This window comes from Eutrigla gurnardus, assembly GCF_963514095.1.
Source record: "Eutrigla gurnardus genome assembly, chromosome: 8".
NCBI lineage: Eukaryota > Metazoa > Chordata > Actinopteri > Perciformes > Triglidae > Eutrigla > Eutrigla gurnardus.
Window position 1 is genome coordinate 8,682,919 of NC_139922.1, and position 19,942 is coordinate 8,702,860.

The following is a 19,942-nucleotide window of genomic DNA, read 5'->3' on the forward strand; positions in this document are numbered from 1 at the left end:
TAATTAAACAGGTCTCACCTTTGGGAAAATGGCAGTCCTGGAACGCTGATGTCCATGTGGCGCAAATGCCTTGGGCGGAGGCGAAGCTGTTCCATCCATCCATTGTCTTCCACTTATCCGGGGCCGGGTCGCGGAGGCAGATGCCTGAGCAGGGACGCCCAGACTTCTCTCTCCCCGGACACTTCCCCTAGCTCCTCCGGGAGGACCCCAAGACGTTCCCAGGCCAGCCGGGTGACATAGTCACTCCAGCGTGTCCTGGGTCTTCCTCGGGGTCTCCTCCCGGTGGGGCATGCCTGGAACACCTCCCGAGGGCTAAAGCAAGTCAAAATAGTTTTGGCTCACTGAAAGATGACTACAAAAATGGACGTGTCTGTCCTTTTGGTTGTTTAACACGGCTGAAAATCATCATCTATTAATGACGTTCCCGCTCCTGCCCGCTCCCGTTGATTTTTATTCCCATCTCGTCCCAATCACGGGATTAATAAAACTTTGACTCCCATCCCGCGGGAATCCCACGGGAATCACGTGACCCGCGTGAATTCCCGAAAAATGTCATGCTCTACTCCCAATGAGTAAAATGTATCAATTTTCTGCATCTTTTACTTTACTGATAAAATACAATTAAATTCTACTCAGTGATTCACAGCTGATTTTATTCAAACAAAACGGAGTAAAATGCAATTAATAAATAATTCACATTTGTTGAATTCAGCTCAATGTGATTCCAAAGTGCACAAAATCTTTTTATTATGTAAAGGTTACTATTATTTATTTAGTAAATATTAATTAACCCCAATCACAGTTTTTACAGTTTAAAGTGTATATCTGTTACTATTAGCCTCCAGACATGGAATATCAGGGGTGTAGCTCAATGATAACCTAGTATGGTAGGTACTTGTCGATTGTGGTACTGCATGTCCTAATAGTCTACTGGTAAACATCACAGCAGGGCAATTCAATTGTGTTTTTTACCATTTACCAAAGACATTTAAATGTGACTAAATGCTACTGATAAATAAATAAATAAAATTTATATATATATATATATATATATATATAGTGTTGGGCAAGTTACTTCAAAAGCGTAATGCATTATTTATTACTTGTTACTGTCATTTCAAAGTAATTAGTTACATTACAATATTACTGTCTTTGAATTGTAAGGCATTACACTACTTTTACATTACTTTTGCATTACTTTTCGCCAAAATAAAAAGAAATATGGATTTTTTGTTCTCAATAGATCTTCTTGTGTTCAATGCAGCTCATCACACAGCAGGATGTGATGTTTTTCGCTTCAAATTAAAGGAACGAAAAACGGAAAATGACTCGTATCCAGTTATTTGTTTTAAAAACGGAAAACGACTCGTTAACTGATATTGGTTATTGTGTTCATGAGTGGGATTCGGGGATAAAATAACAGTGCCATTTTTCATTCCAGATTTTGCTGTACATCTTTTTTAATTACCCGAAAGGCGCTGTGTCATGCAGCGAAATTACCTGAAAGCCTACCTGAGACATTTAGGGGAGCTCTAAAGCTGTGTACACACCGGAAGAACTGCCCGACTCGCGTCGGTAAATTCGGCGTCGGCTACTTAATATGGCCGACTCGAACAACGACATGGGCGGTTCACACCTACGGAATTACAGCCGACGCCATACGTTCCGCGCTTGCGCAAGATGTAATGTCTCCAAAACAACAGGCGGCGCTAATCTGTATTGTGGGCCAAAAAACACGAAAACCGGAAGTAGGCGGTCCTCTCTAGACCACCTTCTTCGATTCCACTGGGCGCGTTTCGGATCGCATGCATTTGCGCCGATGCATGCACAAGACTTGAGAGGATCCGCCGGAACTCGTCATAAACACGCCAAGTTCCCACTACGTCAAGTCGGACACAGGTGCACTTCACGGACTTTTTTTAAAAAAAATTTTTATTTAAACTTTATTAATAATTGTATACATAACAAAAACTATCGCGCCAGGGGAAACTTCACGGACTTTGCACTAAGAATATGGCCTGCCCAGTGGCGCTGGCTTTCTTCGTCGCTGACGAACTCGAGCCGAGGCATTTGAAGTCCCGTTGTTGACGGAGGCTGAGGAATTTTCTCACGTGGGAAATACCACGTGATAATTCTAACCAACTAGGGCAACATTGAGGGGAGTGTCTTATGTCCGCACTTATTTCAGACCATCTGCAGAGAAAAGCATGCGAAGGGAGGTACCTGGAGATACCGCAAGTTTTTAAAGTCATGTGACATGTCGCAAAGGGAAGTTATCACCAGCATTTGTGACGTTTTTTTCCCAGAATGCCTTGTTTTGCGAGGCAAATGCATGCGCATGCTTGATTCGAAACAGGCCTATTGGTTATCTGGTATGTTTACCATCGTCACTTCCGGGCTTCACTGATTCGCTGGTCAAGCTGCTAGCCTCCACCAATCAGAATGGTAAAAGAATGACCGACTCGAATGGCGGATTACACATTTGAATCGGCTGAAATGAACGCCGACGTGGGCCGATTCGAGCGACCACACCAAGGAGACTCATGTCACGGACGCCGACTCTCTCAAAGATGCCGATTTTCGGTCCGGTGTGAGCCCGCCTTAAAACACTGTTCATAAACGCTCTGACAGCGTCTGACGTTCGCATTTTGAAGTAAACCTACTGTTTTAAACACGCACCAAAAGCGTTATGAAACGGACATAAAAGTGCAGCCTCCGCCTCGCCGCCGCCCTTCAGCTGTTGATCCGCGTTACTGAGATTTGTACCGAGTAAAATATTACCAGTTTTTTTTTTGTAATGCCTTAGATTACCGCGTTACAGCAAAACGTAATGCATTACAGTAATGCATTACTTTTGTAACGCGTTACTCCCAACACTATATATATATATATATAAAATAAATAATAAACATATGATAGCATAATGTTGAAGACTGTACATTTTGCCATACTTTAAGTATATACATACACACAGATTACACAACCAAATCAAATATTAAATAATATCAAACTTTGGAGACTTTTGTACTGTAATGTAAAATCTTTATGCTCAAATTAAGATTATTATTTGATTTGGTTGTGTAATATGTGTGTATGTGTATATACTTAAAGTATGACAAAATGTGCGGTCTTCAATATTATGCTATTATATGTTTGTTCATGGTTTAAGACATTAAAAGCTGCTTTCAGCATGTTCAACCCACATTCAAGGACGTATTGCCTTTGTAACTACAACTGTGCTACATTTTAATGTTTCCGTAAGGCTTAATTAATCAGTAGCATTTAGTCACATGTAAGTCTTTGGTAAATGGTAAAAAACACAATTGAATTGCCCTGTTTACTAGTAGACTATTAGGACATGCAGTACCAAAAACGGCCACAAAAACCCCACCAATATCAGGATTTTAAAAGATCACAGTGACAAATTGAGGCAAAACACCCTCCTGATTTTTTAATATGATTTGAACAAGAATATGATCTTTTAAAAGAAGTAAGTTTAGACCTGATACTTGTCAGTTTTTTGGAATGTGACTCTAAAGTTGGGCAAAGATGTGTTTACTTCCATTTTTGAGCCTTAATATCTGTGAAACTAATCATCTAAGAGAGACCATATTTTGTAGAATGTTTAAGCTAACACCAGAGATAGAGGCAGAAGTGATAGAAGTCTTTTATCTGCAAAAATGGGAGCTCAGCCACTCTTCAAATTTGCTACTTCATTTCAACAAGCCACTTTTTAAGTACCTACCTAGGTTATCATTGAGCTACACCGCTCCATGTCTGGAGGCTATTAGTAACAGATACACTGTAGAAAATTTGAAGGCCACAGGTGAGATAGTTTTCCAGATATTGCTGTTTAAAATGTTTTTTCAGAGTAAGATGCCAAAAACCGTCTAAACTACCCTTCATTCAATGATGTATCATGAGAAAACTGTTGACAGTAGAGACCTAATATTTTGTATTTGTCCTATTAACAAGTTTGTCTTTGTACTAGAATTTTTTTCAAGAAATTCTGTGATGGTCAGGTGGGAAGATTTTCAGTAATTTGATGAAATGACATGGAAAAAATACTTAAAAATGCATACAAATATCCATTAATAAAAAAGAAATTACTGCATAAAAACAAAATGTGATACATAGGTAAAATAAAAACTGTAAAAAAACGACAAAAATGCATGACAAAAAGAAAAAAATGCAAAAGAAAAAAGGTAAAAAAAATAACTACAAACATGCATTAAAAAATAATGGATAAAAAAACAAAACAATATATAGTTTAAAATGAACTTACATAAAAAATGCTACTCCTCTGCTTCCCTGCTCTGCTCCTGCTCTGCTCTGCTTCTCTGCTGAAAAAAGATGCATAAAATATACATACCGGTAATGCAATTATGTAAACAAAAAAAGAAAAAAGAAACCTACCTAAAAACGAAAAATAATGCATGAAAAAAAGAAAAAGAAAAAGATGCAAAAGAAAAAAAAAGGTTAAAAACGAAACAAAAATGCACAAAAAAAAAGTTAAAAAAAGAAGTACAAACATGCATGATAAAAGAAAAAATGCATCAGCAACATAATACAATACATGGGTTAAAAAAAAACATACCTAAAAAATATTACTCCTCTGCTTCTCTGCTCCTGCTCTGCTCAGCTGCGAAGCTGCACTGCTCCTCTGCTTCTCCTCTGCTCTGCTCCTCCTCTGATTCTCTGCTGAAAAAAGAAGCATAATACAATACATATGTTAAAAAAGACCCACTGAAAAATACATACAAAAATGCATTAACATATATATTGTATTAAGTATTTTTTTTTTTCATCTTTTTTCAGCAGAGAAGCAGAGCAGAGGAGAATAGCAGAGGAGCAGCAGAGCAGGAGCAGAGAAGCAGTGGAGAATCATTTTTAATGTAGGTTTTTTTTTACCAATGTATTGTATTATGTTTTGTGATAAAAAATGTTCATGCATTTTTTAACCTTTTTTCATTTTGCATTTTATTTCTTTTTTTCATGCATTCTGTAGGTTTTTTTTTTAAACCTATTTCTTGTATTATGTTTTTATGCATTGTTTTCTTTTTTTTTTTTTTTAAACTTAAAAATGCATGAAAAAAGGAAAGAATGCAAAAGAAAATTAGGTTAAAAAAGAAATACAAAAATGCATGAAAAAAAGAAAACAATGCGAAAGAAAAAAAGGTTAAAAAAGAAACGCAAAAATGCACGAAAAAAAAGGTTAAAAAAAGAAATACAAACATGCATGAAAAAAGAAAAAATTCATCAGAAACAATACAATACATGGGTTAAAAAAAACCTACCTAAAAATATTACCCCTCTGCTTCTCTGCTCCTGCTCTGCTCTGCTTCTCTGCTGAAAGAAGATGCATAAAGCAGGGCTTGAAGACCTCCGTAGCAATATTTTGGTGAAGTGTTTTTTGCAACATGATTAAAAAAAACAAACTGTAACCAATTGTTTAAATTGATAGTTCCACTACGGTACTCAAGGTAACCAAGGAGTTCTAGCCAATCAGAGCAGAGTAGGGCGGGCCTTAAGTTTTCAGGCACCTAGAGATGCAATGGGATTTATGGCTCTTTGAAGGGAGCCGGATCTTGAAGAGCTGTTCAAAAGACTGGCTCATTTATATTAATTCATTTTTAAGAAGCTAGTCTAGACATCGGAGTTTCTAAGTCTGAGTATATATCTGAGTTTGATATATTTTTATATTATAATATTATTTTAAATGTTTTTAATGTCTGATCTGCATTCATTGTAAACATTCCACAAGGTGGTGCTATATCCCTCTGCTTTGACAGTGAGATCACTATTTTGGATCTTTTTTATACAATGTGTCGAAGTGTAAATAAAGCTTTTTTCACTTGTTCATCATGTATCACCTTTTTAATTGTAGCACAATAAAAAGTTTGGAGTAGGAGGAGGAGGTTGTGTGTGCATGCTGTCAGCGTGACAGCAATTTAAAAAATAAAAAAAAAGAACGAAAAAGAAAATGAACGGCTCACCACTGCGACTCTGTTCCCATCGTTCATGTTAAAGAGCTGTTCAATAGATTTGCTTCGTTTGTGAAAGTCACAACTCTACAGGCACCGCACCTCGGACAACGTAGCCAGAGCGATTGATGTAACAGAGGCAGCCCTGCTCACTTTTCATTCAAACTAATGCGGCTGCCACAGTTACCAGCCAGCGGTAAACCTCTAAAACAGTTACCAGCCAGCGGTAAACCTCTAAAAGCGTGCAGATAAGTTACTTGGCTCGTTTTCTCCCCCGGGATGACAAAGGAGGTTGGCCCTGGGCGATCAGATCAGTAGACTGGCGCTGGTGCCCCGGTCACGGCTCCCACAGACTCTGCACTGGATTATACTGTGACTTTCTGGCATGAAAAAATAATAAAACTGTAACAGCACTAAAGCCAAAATAATAAAACGGCCTTTAGCAGCTTTACTGCTATCGCTATCGATTGCCGCGAACTGGCGATAGCGATGCTAATTTCTGTTAGCCTGTCTATGAGGTTTTACATTATAAGTTAGCATTAAGCTAAGCGGTGTTTCAAACTATAATGTGGGCTTAATTGAACATCATTGATGCTTAAATATATATTGCTGCTTAATATAGGCCTATTGCTTTACTCTGTATGCCATTTTTACTGTAGGGCAGGCTAATCTTCAATTTGGAGTGACAAATAAAACCTTGAAGCAAACATACATACAGTAATTCAGTAACAGTTGTAAATTCCCTCGTACGGTTTATTTTTAATATTTTACCGTTCAAAAGCAAGCTCACTACTGTCCGTCCCATAAGAACATGACAGCGGCAGCCTAGTTTGGAACTATCGGGAGCTACATGAACCACGTAACCGCGCTGGCGGCAACATCAAAAGCTGTCGTAACTCTTATATCTCTCTGACGTTAGCGAGCGGTGAGGAGTTACAACATGGATAGCAGGTATATTGAGAAAGGTTGAGAAACATCGAGATTGGAAGTGGGCGTTAAAAATAAGTGGCGCTGGGGCTAGATTGAGGAAACCGGAGCAGATGGGAAGCCTCATGGTACTTGGTGCCAAAAGCTGAAGGAGCCAGGAGCTTGTTTTTGTGTACCTTGCTCCAGAATACTAATGTATGGCAGCAGCGGAAAAAAAGTATTGAGTTGTCATGCTTCAGACCCAGGTCACATAGCTTCAGTGGGTGCTCTCTCCCATACATCCACCTTACCGGGAGCGACGGCTACAAGTACCACAGACATCATTGACCGACCGTGTGTGTGAACAGAAGATCCGTGTGACAGCATTTATAGCTGAACACGATCTCTCCTTCACAATGGCCCGGCAACTTGTGAAACGACAGTCTATTGAGGGAACCATGAACGCCAACATGTACTGTGACATACTGAAGCAGAGCATGATCCCCTCCCTTCAGAAACTGGGCCCAGGGCAGTAGCACTGAGGATAAAGGTGATGGACTGTCCAAGCATGTCTCCAGACCTAAAACCCTATTGATCATCTGTGGGGCATCCTCACATGGAAGGTGGAGGAGCACAAGGTGTCTAACATCCACCAGCTCTGTGATGTCATCATGGAGGAGTGGAAGAGGTTTCCAGTGGGCCTGTGAAGCTCTAGTGAACTCCATGTCCAAGACAGTTAAGGCAGTGCTGGAAAAAAATGGTAGCCACACAAAAAATGTACACTTTGGGCACAATTTGGACATTTTCACTTTGGGGTGTACTCACTTTTGATGCCAGTGTTTTAGACAGAAATGGCTGTGTGTTGAGTTATTTTGAGGGGACAGCAAATTTACACTGTTATACAAGCTGTACACTGACTACTTTACATTGTGTCAAAGTGTCATATCTTCAATGTTGTCCCATGAAAAGATATCATAGAATATTTACAAAAATGTGAGGGGTGTACTCACTTTTGTGAGATACTGTAAGTGTAACTGTTTTTATGGAAAAACAAGATTTTATTTTGTATTTTATTTAATTTATTTTGTATTTAATTTATTTTAATTTAATGTCAATGTAAGAATGTTAGTTTTTCAGATGCTCATATTTCATTATTAAAAACTTTGAAATTGTTATTCCAACTTCTTGATGTGATACGTGATTGATACTCTCAAAGTGCACCAGATTAATTCATTTAGATTGCAGATGTTCAGAATTTTCTTCCCCCTGAGCCCAGACACCCAGGCATTTCTTTAATCTGCTGATATTTTAATATCCTGTGATTACTCAAATATTGAGGGAATAATTGTTAGTTTAAACCTAAGTGAGTTTACAGTTAAAGCAATAAAAACAATGATATCCTTCAACACGGGGGGCGGGCACAATCCCCAAAGCATAAACATTTTTCAGGCACAGGATTTTTTCCTGCTTCAAGCCCTGCATTTGTTGAAAGAAAGAAACCACAACATATTGCCGATAAATTAAGAGCTAAAAATATAAATAAGTGTAGGTCCTCGTCTGAGTAAAGTAGTAGCTGTTCAGCAAACATACCTTAAGAACAACAGTGCTATGATCAGTGCCGTCGTATAGGGGGGAAAGGTGATGACAATTCTAAGGGCCCACAGCCCGCTAGGGCCCACACACAGCCCCCAGTAGGTGGCAATGAATGGGTAGAGGGGCCCACACCAATATTCTTTCAGGGGGCCCAGAATTCCTAGCAACTACCCTGGTTATGATCAAAGTGCTATAGGTAAGAACATAGAAGTGCTTTTTTTGGGCGGGGGGGGCTTGACATTGGTCGGAGTTCGTTCCACCACTGAGGCGCCAGAACAGAGAAGAGTCGGGACTTTGCTGAGCGGCGAAGGTAGATGGGTGCCATTCCATTGATGGCCCTGAAGGCCAGTGCTATCGTCTTGAATTGGAAGCATGCAGCAACAGGGAGCCTGTGGCGGTCACGGAGGAGGGGGGTCACATGGGAGAATTTGGGTAGATTAAAGATGAGGTGTGTTGCAGCGTTCTGGATACGCTGCAATGGTTAAGTCGCCGAGGCCGGGAATCCAGCCAGGAGAGAGTTGCAGTAGTCAAGGTGGGAGATGACCAGTGCTTGGACCAGGAGTTGCATTGCATCCTTTGTGAGGAAAGTCTGAATCCTGCGGATATTGAGTGTTGATGGAGTCATTTAGGATTCTTCTGATTACCTTCATAATAATGTTAATTTAAAATTTTACTCTAATGGCTGCTCTTCCCTATACCGTTTACTCTCGTCACCTCCCACTTTTTCAGCCCAGCCGAGTTCAAGGCCTGCTCTTGGTCCCGATATTGAGCTTTTGACCCTTTGCCTTTGCTGACCTCAACCCCCGATGACTGTGTTTGACCTGCTCCTGGGAGGCCTTGACAGCCGTGTTGTTTTTTGTCATTAGCAGATTCACACTGGCCTCTCAGTTGCACCCTCCTCCCTCATAACACCCACCCACGCACGCACACACTGTCCCTCACTATCCAACGTAATGCAATCACACACACTCATAACAGTAAGGGCCCACCCACCAAGGAAGCAAGGTCAGTATAGAAACTATTATGGGTTCAATGCGTGTGTGTGTGTACATGAGGGTGGAGGGTTGTGAAACAGTGGCAGAGAGATTGTTAAGCGAGGTTGGGGAGTTAGCAGGAAGAGCCAGTGATAGGGAGCATCCATCCATCACAAGGGATGAACAAGAGGCTGTTTATAAACACTCCATACTGGGAATTTCTTAATGAGATGATTCCAGTTTCTACAAGCAGGGCAGGGACGGGGTCCCTTCTGACTCAGAAGTTGCCAGTCCAAAACCTCAGTGCAACCAAAAGGCCCCGTGCTGGGAAATGTGGTAAATTTAGGTTTTTATAAAAATCCCCACTATTGACATGACATAGTATGCATTATGTTAAAAATCCTTTTTTCATTATTCCCCATATCAGACAAAGTATAGTTTCTTCTTCTCACTGCCAGACTTTTGTTCTGCAAGAGGACGCTGACAGGAAAAGAAGATCTTTGGTCAAGGTTCCCGAAAGTCAAGCTAAAACACACATCAAGAGCAGCTGTCTGTTTACTCTGTGTGTGTGTGTCTGATTGTGTGTGTGCAAGGATGGAGGCTGGGCTGTAGTCAACACTACAGAAAGTGAGAGAGAGTTGGACAAAGGGAGAGGACGTCGGGACGCTCGGTGCAGCAGGAAGTCTCCCACCATCAGCGGTGAGTCCACTAACTCCTCACTAGCACCACCGCAACAGAAACACAATTGTTCATGAGCCGACGCAATGTTGTTAAGTGATCTTTGACCTCAAGGTTGGCACGTTACTGTCCTGCGTTGTGAAGCTGATTAAGACAACAGGTGTTACTTATGATGGCCACTTTGTTCATGGCCCATTAGCGTCTGTTTTTATAAGGAATTCAATGTATATGATTGCATGGAAAACGTTTGAATCTCAATAACCTCAACAAATCAGAAGTAATGGTTTCAATCAAATCATACAAGTATCCGCAACTAACATTTTCCGTTTAACATTTCTTCTCATGATAGCCAAATACCCCACAACTCCCTCAGACATAAGCTATGGACTTTACTCACGAACCCCGGGGCCACTTTAATGTAAGTGTCAGTTTCCTGCGAGGATCAGTAAACAGTCCGGGCCATTATCGAGCTGCAGCTACCAGCCAGCAGCTCTCTGATAAAGAGAGGAGTGATTCCGACTAATGAGTTCAGGGGTTTACACATGCCATCACTTTGTTTGAGGGAAAGTTGACTGTGTTGCTTTTCTCCCCTGTATGCTTTGTTTAAGTGGAAATGCTACACATCGCTCTACTTCTCCAGTTGAACTATGCATGCTTGATGTGAACGTGCCCTAAGAGACTTTCCCTCCTCCTCCCTCTTCCTTTCGTGATACTCCTCTCCCATGGGGTGAGCCCTCATCGTCAGGCCAGTGTCCAACAATGTGTCCAACAGTGTGACACCTCCAAAAGATCCATGGCGACATTTGCATGCTCTCGGATATCGTCCCCATCGTTTAGTGTCACTCTCGGCGCTGCTGCCCTCTCCCTGCTCTCCTTCCATTCCTCAGAGGTCAGGGTCGGCTTGAGCAATGGCTGAGGGCTTGTTTTGCCTCATCCTCATCGTTTGGGACGTGACACACTGATGTCAACTCCAAAATAACAGCAGACTATGTCTTCTTAAGCAATGGATTCGTGCCTCTATTTAGAGTTAATGTCAAGGAAGGTATGCCTGTGCCAGCAGCAGGTCAAAGTTTTCATTTATCCTGAGAAATGTCTCAACATCTACTTGATGGATTTGCATGAAAGTTGGTAGAAGCCTTCAAGGTTCCCAGTGGATGAATCCTGCTGACGTTGGTGATCCTTTCTTAGTCCCACTATGAATTTGACATTTGTGTTTTTTTTTCACACTTTATTTTTTACTTATTTTTGCATTTCATGGCGTACATAAACGAAATAGAACATAGAACAGAAAGAAAAAGGGCAGTAAAACATGTAAAAATAAATAAATAAATAAATAAATAAAAACAAAGTCGGTCAGAGAGTCACTTTGTTATTATATATATAGGACATTTGTGGTTTTCAGTGAAATATTGCAACAATAATTGGACGGACTGCCAAGAGATCTGGATGAAACTTTCCTCTCTAGTGCCATCAGTCAGGTTTCAGCTGTATTAGAAAATGTTGGCATGCTAACATACTAACTAAGATGGTGAACAAACGTTCTACCTGCTAAACAAAAGCATGTTAGCATTGTCATTGTTTGCGTGCTTGGCTATCATGCTGATGTTTCAGCATTCAGCCCAAAGCACCACTGTATACGGGATATAGAGTAGACACAAATATCAGTTGTAGAATTACAATATTAAATCAGTGAAGCATATTTGAACGTTCTTTTATCTAATCATAACGCTGTAAATGTAATATTATCAATGTAGTTATTAGTCTCATATTATGTAAAGACTTGTGGCGTGAAATCTGTTTCTGACAGCTGGACTATTATTGTAGGTTTATGACAATTCACTTTGTTCCATTCATTTGCTCTCTGTTAGTTGGTGCTGTACATTACAATCTATTGAAGCTGTGTTGTCACTGTGGACTGTGATCACATGTGTACCAATTCACCCTTTGGACACAATCTTCAAAGGAAAGCCACTGTGTTGCTAGCAACCAAATTCCTGTGTCATCTGTCACTGAAATCGATCGTGATCAGTCCGGTGAAGGCTACAGCTTCGGTGAGCGTTACTGGCTCTCCCCTAACCCTCTGCTCTCCGCTGGTCGGTTCCCATAATGAGCCAGTGAAAGGGATGATATGCGGGTGGGAGGACGCCGTTAATCCTCAGTAAGCATGCAGCGTGTCAAACGGCCCTGCTCAGAGATTTACAGGCCATTGTTGAGGTCACTCCGCTGTCTCCTCGGGGCGGTTCAGGCCTCGGCTCCCATTGCTCTGCCCCGGCCTGGTTAACTGTGTGTTGGGGAGGCGGAGGTCCCTGAGCCCCTTAAATCTAACTGCTGTCCAATATTAACTTCAGCACAAACAGAACAGCGGTAAACAAAAGCAAAGTAAACACACTCCCAAAGGCTTGGAGGACAAACATGGACACGCACACACACACACACACACACACACACACACACACACACACACACACACACACACACACACACACATTAAGTAGATTCAGCTTCACAAGCAACATTTGGTCCGTGGAAAACTTACTTTATTCGATATTCAATTGAGAACACTTTTCCCTGCTTAGCTGTTGCACCCTGGGATGTATCCATTCAGGCCAATCCTCAATACACACACACACACACACACACACACACACACACGTATGCACATGCAATGAGTGTTGCATGTCCATCACTCTGCCCACCAGGGATAAGGTCTCTATCTTCCCCTCCATCCCGGCCGTCTTCTGATCTGTGAAGTCCCGGCCAGGTCCAGCTGTTTGGACCCCAGTCCCATCCCTGTCCTTCCTGGGTGTCCCTTTCATTTATCCCCCGGGGACGGTTAGGACCTCCTCCAGCACATCATGCACCACAGACCAAGAGCCTCAGCTGCACTCATCCCCTCTGCTTTTTAAAAATAGGCTGGGATATCAGCCTGGGCAGCTTAGAGACCTGGACGCATCCTGGGGATAGAGGAATGTCTCCACACTTCCCAGATCCTTCATATCTGTGTGAATTCTCTGAGTAATTGTCTCTACGTGCGTGTTTATGTCTTTGCATGTGTGTGCGTGAAGATAGATCCTACATCACTAGCTGGAGAGTAGAACTTCTGTCCAGATGAGAGAGTGGACTGAGTTGGAGATGAGCTTTTCGGCAGGGGGGTTTCTCTCCGCCTCCGATGGTTACTACTCAATGGAGCAGCTCCAGTATTACGGTGAGTCCACAGTGACACTTCTGTCTCCTCTCACTTTCTTTTCTTTTGCCTTTTACTTCATCTTCTCCTTCTACCTCTGTTTTTTTTCTTTGGTTCTCTAAAACAATATAAGCATAAATTCCAGACAGACTCGATAGTCAGACACGAGTGTGCTTGTCTTATGTGATTTGAATGTGTGGTGACTTTTTATTTGCACAGCACTTCCAGTGTTATCAGTGAATGGTAAATTAATTCAAATAACTCTGTGTCGCCTCATTGGCTCCACTGATTGTAATCTGCACAAACAGCTGGTACACTTTGTGCTCTACTGTTAAGTTAAGTCACCCAAATTGCTCAACACATTTTTCTCACTTACAGCAGATCCTTTTGTTGGAATTCATTGCATTAAACATTTTTGAGCTATATCATTTTATCAGACTTCACCCCAATACAATTAATTGAATAAATACATAATATATAAATAAGTAAATACATATAGAATAAATACATTTCCTTTGTGGAGGGACTATTTCTTCTGTAGAACATAGTTCCCATGAAAATGTCTGTAAAACAGACTGCTTTGACTTTTATAGTTTTTTTTCTAATCTACCACTTCTGCTCTAATATCCCGTTTGCACATACAAATTATTCTGTAATTATTACTTGTAAAATAGTGACTTAGACCTGCTTTTAAAGATGCTAATTTTTTTAATTAAGAGCATCAATATAGCAGCAAACAAGTATTTGCAAAGTCAAGATATAGAATCAGAAGAGAATGAAGTCCCGCTGTGTGCGTTGTAATCCGAGTTTCCCTGTACTACTTGCTAGTCTCTGTTGTGCCCCACTAGCTAGCTAATGGCCGCTGCTGATAACCCTGTCGTGACCCACAGCGTTGTTGCAGAAGCACAGCGCCCGTCCTCCGGTTCCTAGTCGGGTAAACACGGTTAGCTCTGTCAGCACTCATCTAGGCATTGTTTGCACCGTCCATGCTGTTTGCACCGTCCATGCTGTTAGCACCGTTACCTGCATGCCGCCGGCTCAGCCGTCACCACGCCAAGAACCATGCAGAGGCAGTGCGTATGCTCTGAATTCCATTCATTCCTTTAAGTAAATAGGTAATTCGTGCATTACGTTTTCAGACAACAAAGATGCGACTACACTCTCATCGTTGATGAATGAACACAAAGCGTTTATTTACCGCCTTTGAGAGTTAGCTGAATGTTGAGGAAGTTCAGCCGGCTCGCTTCATGTACGGCGCGCAGGGAGGCTGAGTTTGTATCGGGGGATCTATTTATGCTGAAGTGTAGCATTAACAAATCCCCCCTGTTGTCTCTCCTCCTGCCCTGAAGAGGGGTAGGGGGGAGAAGGCGCTCGGGGGGTTGGTGGGGGGGGGCAGTTTGCTGGTGGTGTTTGGCTCCCTAGTGTGCGTGGGATGGAAAGGACGTTGAGGACTGTTTAGACAGTGTTCAAATGGTTTACAAACAGTGCGGACCACAGCTCTGTCACATGCAGAGAAACCAAGGACCCCCCCAAACCATCGCCGTCAGTCTGGTGAAGACAGGAAACATCTGGAGAGACAACGAAAGAAGACAAAAGGAAGGAGTGAGGAGGGGTCAAGTGACCTACCCGGCCAGACGAATGCTGTCCATCAACCAAATGCACCAGTTTTCTACATCTACTGTCATTTGTCATGAAAACTTCCAAATTAATTTCGATGACTATCAGTCGTCAATCTTCAGTTAGTTGAACTGATGACTTCGCCGTGGCAAAGTATCGCGAGTACCAGACGTCACCATTGCATGTGGGTTTAGGTGGATCAGAGAGAGCAGGGAAATTGTTTCCACTTTCTCATATTTAGCAAGTGTTATCTTCTCATCTAACTCTAAGGACATAGATATATATATATATATATATAGATCTATAGATCAGACTCTGTATCAGCAGATACTCGATATAAAAATGTTATCAGGAGATCCCAACTCGTGCTTGAGGAAACAGTAGCTTATAACAGTCAAGTCAAATAAGGGCTCTTTCTCACAGGTCCTTGGGCTGCAGCGCCTCTGACAGCCAGCATCATCAGGGTCAGACATCATCTCTGATCAGACATACTAGAGACCTTAGCTGCTTTTTATGCATTTTCCAATAATCAGATTGACTTTGGCCTTCATCCTCATGCAACGTGTTTCGCCCTTTAAATGTCTGTTTCCGGTAGTCCTGAGACTCCTGACAGTTGGGTGGGCTCTCATAGCAGTCCCAGTCGTACGGGTCCAGCTGTTCCTTCAGAGGCTGCCAGTGGCCGCACATGTTTTCTCAAAGGAGCTAGGACTTGCAAAACACAAGCCGCTGAACCACACTCAAAGACAATTTCAGCCCGTCACAACATCATCGCAGCCATTACAGCGTGAACGAAGCATCCAGGAATAGGGAACGTGAAAATCCTAAATGGCACTGTGAGCTCTCAGCTGCATCCTGTTTGAGCAAGTTCATAAGGCCTCATTCTCAGCTTTTTATTATATCCCCCAAGAACCATAAAAGCAGTGAAGTCACACGAGTCACGTAAGACCACATTCCTATGACGCTCTTTGACTTTGGAGCAGCGTAAAAGTGCTGGTTGAAATGTTCATTCACATTTCTCACTTGCTAATGCACATGTTCCCGCCATTGTTTTTTTTTTTTTTTTGTGCTGTGTGTGCATGTGTGTAGTATGGGTTTAAGAAAGGATACCTGCTGCACAGCCAAATTAATAATGTAAACATCACATTCCCAAATAGGACCAAAACCAAGATAAAAAGGATAATGCTTTTAGTCATATTTATAAACCAGTGGGATGTCAGTTATAAAAACAAACAGGTTTTTTTTTATAGAATGGGCAAACAAGATGGACTTTTTTCCAGGAAGTGGCAGTGTTTCAAGAAGATCCATGTTGATTTTTCTTTTGGCCTTTAAATGTCAGATCTAAATGGCTGAATTCCCTACTTGCATCCTTTGACAAAGTTTCACAATTTTTGTATTTTAGTATAGTCAAAGAAAACTGAACACAAAATCACAAATCACAAAGCCACACTGAAGTGTACACAGCACATTTTAAAATGTATATCCCTACAACACAATTAATACACATTTTGGTCCCTGGACTTCCACCTTTTCCCATTTCAGACATGCTGGCTGACCCTCTGGGCTACCCCCTCCAGGACCCTGACCTCCAGCTGCTCCCTTGCAGCCAGCAACAGTACAGCCCAGCCAACCTGCCCTTCTCCCTCTATGGCTCCCCGCCCTCCTCCACCTCCTCTCCGTCCTCCTCCTCTTCCTCCTCACAGCCCTGCTATCCTCCGTACCACTACAGCCCTCATTGCCTGGAGGCCCCCTGTGATCCCAGCCCGGAGCCCCACTGCGGGGTCCTGGCTCAGGGGCTGGGAGCGGTAGGACTTCCCCTGCAGCGGAGGGCACGGGTGGGCTCGGGAGCAAAGAGCAGAGGTCAGGAAGAGTTGTGTGTGGTGTGTGGAGATAAAGCATCCGGGTATCACTACAACGCTCTTACCTGTGAGGGATGCAAAGGTATTTCTCTCTTTTCAATCTGGCCTTTTTATTCTTTCTCCAATGCTGTAATAGTTTTAAGAGGTAATCTCATAAAGCTTTCTTTCAACCTCCCCTGGTCCATTTCTCTTCGTCTTTACTTTTAGGCTTCTTTAGGCGTAGCGTGACTAAAAAGGCTGTGTATCACTGTAAGACTGGCGGCGGCTGTGAGATGGACATGTACATGAGGAGGAAATGCCAAGACTGTCGGCTGAGGAAGTGCCGTGCTGTGGGAATGCTGGCCGAGTGTAAGCCATCTCTTTAACTCACTACAAGAAGAATGTTGATGAGAGTAACATATACCGCCGAAAACAAGATGCACTAAACTGATTTGAGTCTTAATATGCATTTTCTGTGTCAGGCCTTCTGACCGAGGTGCAGTGCCAGTCCAAACGGCTGAGGAAAGGTGGCAAAAGCAGAGGACGAGAGGAAGAGGAGAACACAGACAGCAGGAAGGTCAGCTCTACCAGCAGGATACCTGGGCAGGTACAGGAACCCGCTCGGCTCCGCGGTTGACTCAGTGGATGGTGTTTTTTTTAGCCATGCAGGTTGTGTTGGTCTGTTGATTGAATCATTTTGGTCCAGACTGAAATATCTCATTTTTGGATTTAATAGATTGCCGTGACATTCAATGGTATGAGTTTTAAGGACATATCCATGGTGTCAAACTGTTTCAGCAGGATGATGAAATGATAAAATTATGATGTTGTCATACCCCATGGCGTTGACCATGTCATGATACGAATATTACAAGAGTAAGTAGTGAAAAATGAAATGGTTTGGTTGGTTGTTGAACAGTGTAGTTGTTTGATTGTATGTTTCAGAGCTTGGTGAGTTGGTTTGTGAGATGGTTGAAGTAGAATATTGTTCGGTCAGCCTGTGGTTTTATTGGTTGGGTGCGTCGGCCGGCTCCATCGATGGTTGATCCTTTTAGTTTCTGGTTGGTTCATTGGATGAATCATTAATTATGTAGCTGGTTGGATAATTAAACAAACTCTCCTCAAACTCATATCATGACAACATTTATCTTTCATCCAAATGCACTTACTGTAGTGTTCACGTGGGAAAGTAATCCTGATACTGGTTTAACCTTGTTGTTGACCTCCATCTGCTTCAGGCCAGTTTAAGCCGAGAACAGAAGTACATTGTGGACAGGATGGTGGAGGCCCATCGACTGTACACGGCACAGGAAAGCAGCCGCTGCCGGGTAGGTCACCGTGTGGAAACATGGGTTGTTCTTACAAATAAAATGTTTCACTCATGGTTTCTTGTCTATGTCTGCTCAGCTGTTTGAGTGGCCATGTACGGAAGAAGGGGAAGCCTTGTGTCATGATGTATCACCCCACCTTCAACGACTGCTACAGTTTGCCAGGACGGTGCCAGGTAACATCGATGGGAATATGTGACTCTATCTGCTTTCTGCTGTGTTCACCGGAGAATAAAATAAATAATTGGTCTTTAGTTACTATTAGTAGTAGTATTACATATACATGGCCAAAATACAAGGAAACCTAAAGGAGATCAAAGTGGCGATTCAAACGGTTTATCCAGTGTGATTGATGATGCATGATATCACATACAAACAAAGACTTCCTGTTGGAACTCTGCTGTTGTTTTTGGTTTCCAAATAGACAAAAGGCACTTGTTAGTTGATTACTATTAAAAACCCATACGATGAAGTGTCGAGTAGTTTTAAGGACATACACAAATAGAATATGGCATAGATGTACGTACTGCCAACCATCATCGTCGTCAGTGGGTCGAGCGAGTGATGATAACCGAGGAAAAAAACATGTAAATAGAAAGTAGAAATTCATCAAATTCTGTAATTAGATCAACCTATCACTCATACACAATGCTGCAACAATCAAGTACACATATATCCTATTTAAAAACAAGTAACGATGTTTCCTTCACAGGTTTCGACTTCCTGGATTTTTCTGACCAGAGCTCCCTGTTGTCCGTCTCTTCACTGGAGGTCATGTTCCTGCTCTCAGCTCAGCAGTTCTCCCAAAACCCAACAGGTCCCAGTCCAGGTGGATAAACCAACACACATGATATATACTAGCATTGGATGTTAATATGAACTTCAGTTTCATATTAAAGGAATAAAAGGTGAATTGTGAATGTGTTCTCTTATATCAGGTCTGCAGATTTTCAATATGTCAACACACAACAGGCTGAGAAACGTAGAGTCAAAGGAAAACATCCACAGTAGAACGCTGGTCAATTCAGGTGAAGCCAGACAAACACTCACTCAGAAAATACCTGAGATTTTGCAGGATGTGAAAAAAAAATAGCTGAAGTTATTTCACCTAAAAATTAAAAAGTGTTTCCATTTGCTGGTGTGAACAGGAGGAAGTGAGGATCTCCTCGGGCCGGTGCTCAACTTCTTCCACAGCACGGCAACGCTGAGGGTGACGGAGGCCGAGTACACCCTGCTCACTGCTACAGCTCTGCTCTGCTCAGGTCAGAATAATAATCTGGACGTTTGTTCTGAAATAATCCACTCAGCCAATCAGGAGGCTTAACATGCCTCTGCAGTTTACAGCAGGGGTTTTGAGTCTGAAAAGTGCATCAATGAGTCATTGTTTGGCCATGTGAATGAATGTTTGGATAGAAACACAAATGAGCAGATCTGTTTTAAGCTATGAATGTGTCTCTCTATGTGTCCCCCCTCCTACAGACCGTGCATCCCTGCAGGCAGCCAGCTGCGTTGAGAAAATGCAGGAACTGATCCTGGACTTGCTGTCCAGGGTGTGTGGGGCCCAGGCTGGAGCTGCGCGAGGGGGACCGCAGCGGTTTGGCCGCCTGCTGGGCAGACTGACGGAGCTACGAACCCTCCGTCACAACTACCTCCTTCTGACAAGACAGCAGCCTGGACACTGACGGAGGAGACACTAAAAAAATGGTGAAAACCACGGGCATCCTGTCTGGGGAGTTTCATGTGAAGTTGTAGAATGCTCCTGTATGAGCTGAGAAATAGCTCAAAAACATTTTGGAAATGTTTTCATCCAGTAATGATCACATTGTGTTGGATTCTTTGGTCT

At 42.3% G+C, this 19,942-nt stretch overlaps 1 protein-coding gene across 3 annotated transcripts in view; it reads left to right on the plus strand.

Annotated features, from left to right (window-relative positions):
• Positions 1 to 19,936, plus strand: part of nr1h5 (nuclear receptor subfamily 1, group H, member 5) — a 163,609-nt gene extending 143,673 nt beyond the window's left edge. Inside the window, exons 2-12 of one of the 3 annotated variants that reach the window (XM_084014576.1) lie at positions 10,051 to 10,156; positions 13,201 to 13,340; positions 16,476 to 16,874; positions 17,000 to 17,140; positions 17,254 to 17,378; positions 18,010 to 18,099; positions 18,179 to 18,275; positions 18,812 to 18,928; positions 19,038 to 19,127; positions 19,248 to 19,361; positions 19,579 to 19,936. In XM_084014576.1, the coding sequence (XP_083870702.1) occupies positions 13,244 to 13,340; positions 16,476 to 16,874; positions 17,000 to 17,140; positions 17,254 to 17,378; positions 18,010 to 18,099; positions 18,179 to 18,275; positions 18,812 to 18,928; positions 19,038 to 19,127; positions 19,248 to 19,361; positions 19,579 to 19,781 (1,473 nt within the window). In that variant the 5' untranslated portion in view covers positions 10,051 to 10,156; positions 13,201 to 13,243 and the 3' untranslated portion in view covers positions 19,782 to 19,936. Of the gene's footprint in view, positions 1 to 9,229; positions 10,157 to 13,200; positions 13,341 to 16,475; positions 16,875 to 16,999; positions 17,141 to 17,253; positions 17,379 to 18,009; positions 18,100 to 18,178; positions 18,276 to 18,811; positions 18,929 to 19,037; positions 19,128 to 19,247; positions 19,362 to 19,578 lie in introns of those variants that run through there. The other 2 variants (XM_084014577.1, XM_084014575.1) reach the window with 2 other exon arrangements.
• Positions 19,937 to 19,942: the final 6 nt, after the last annotated feature.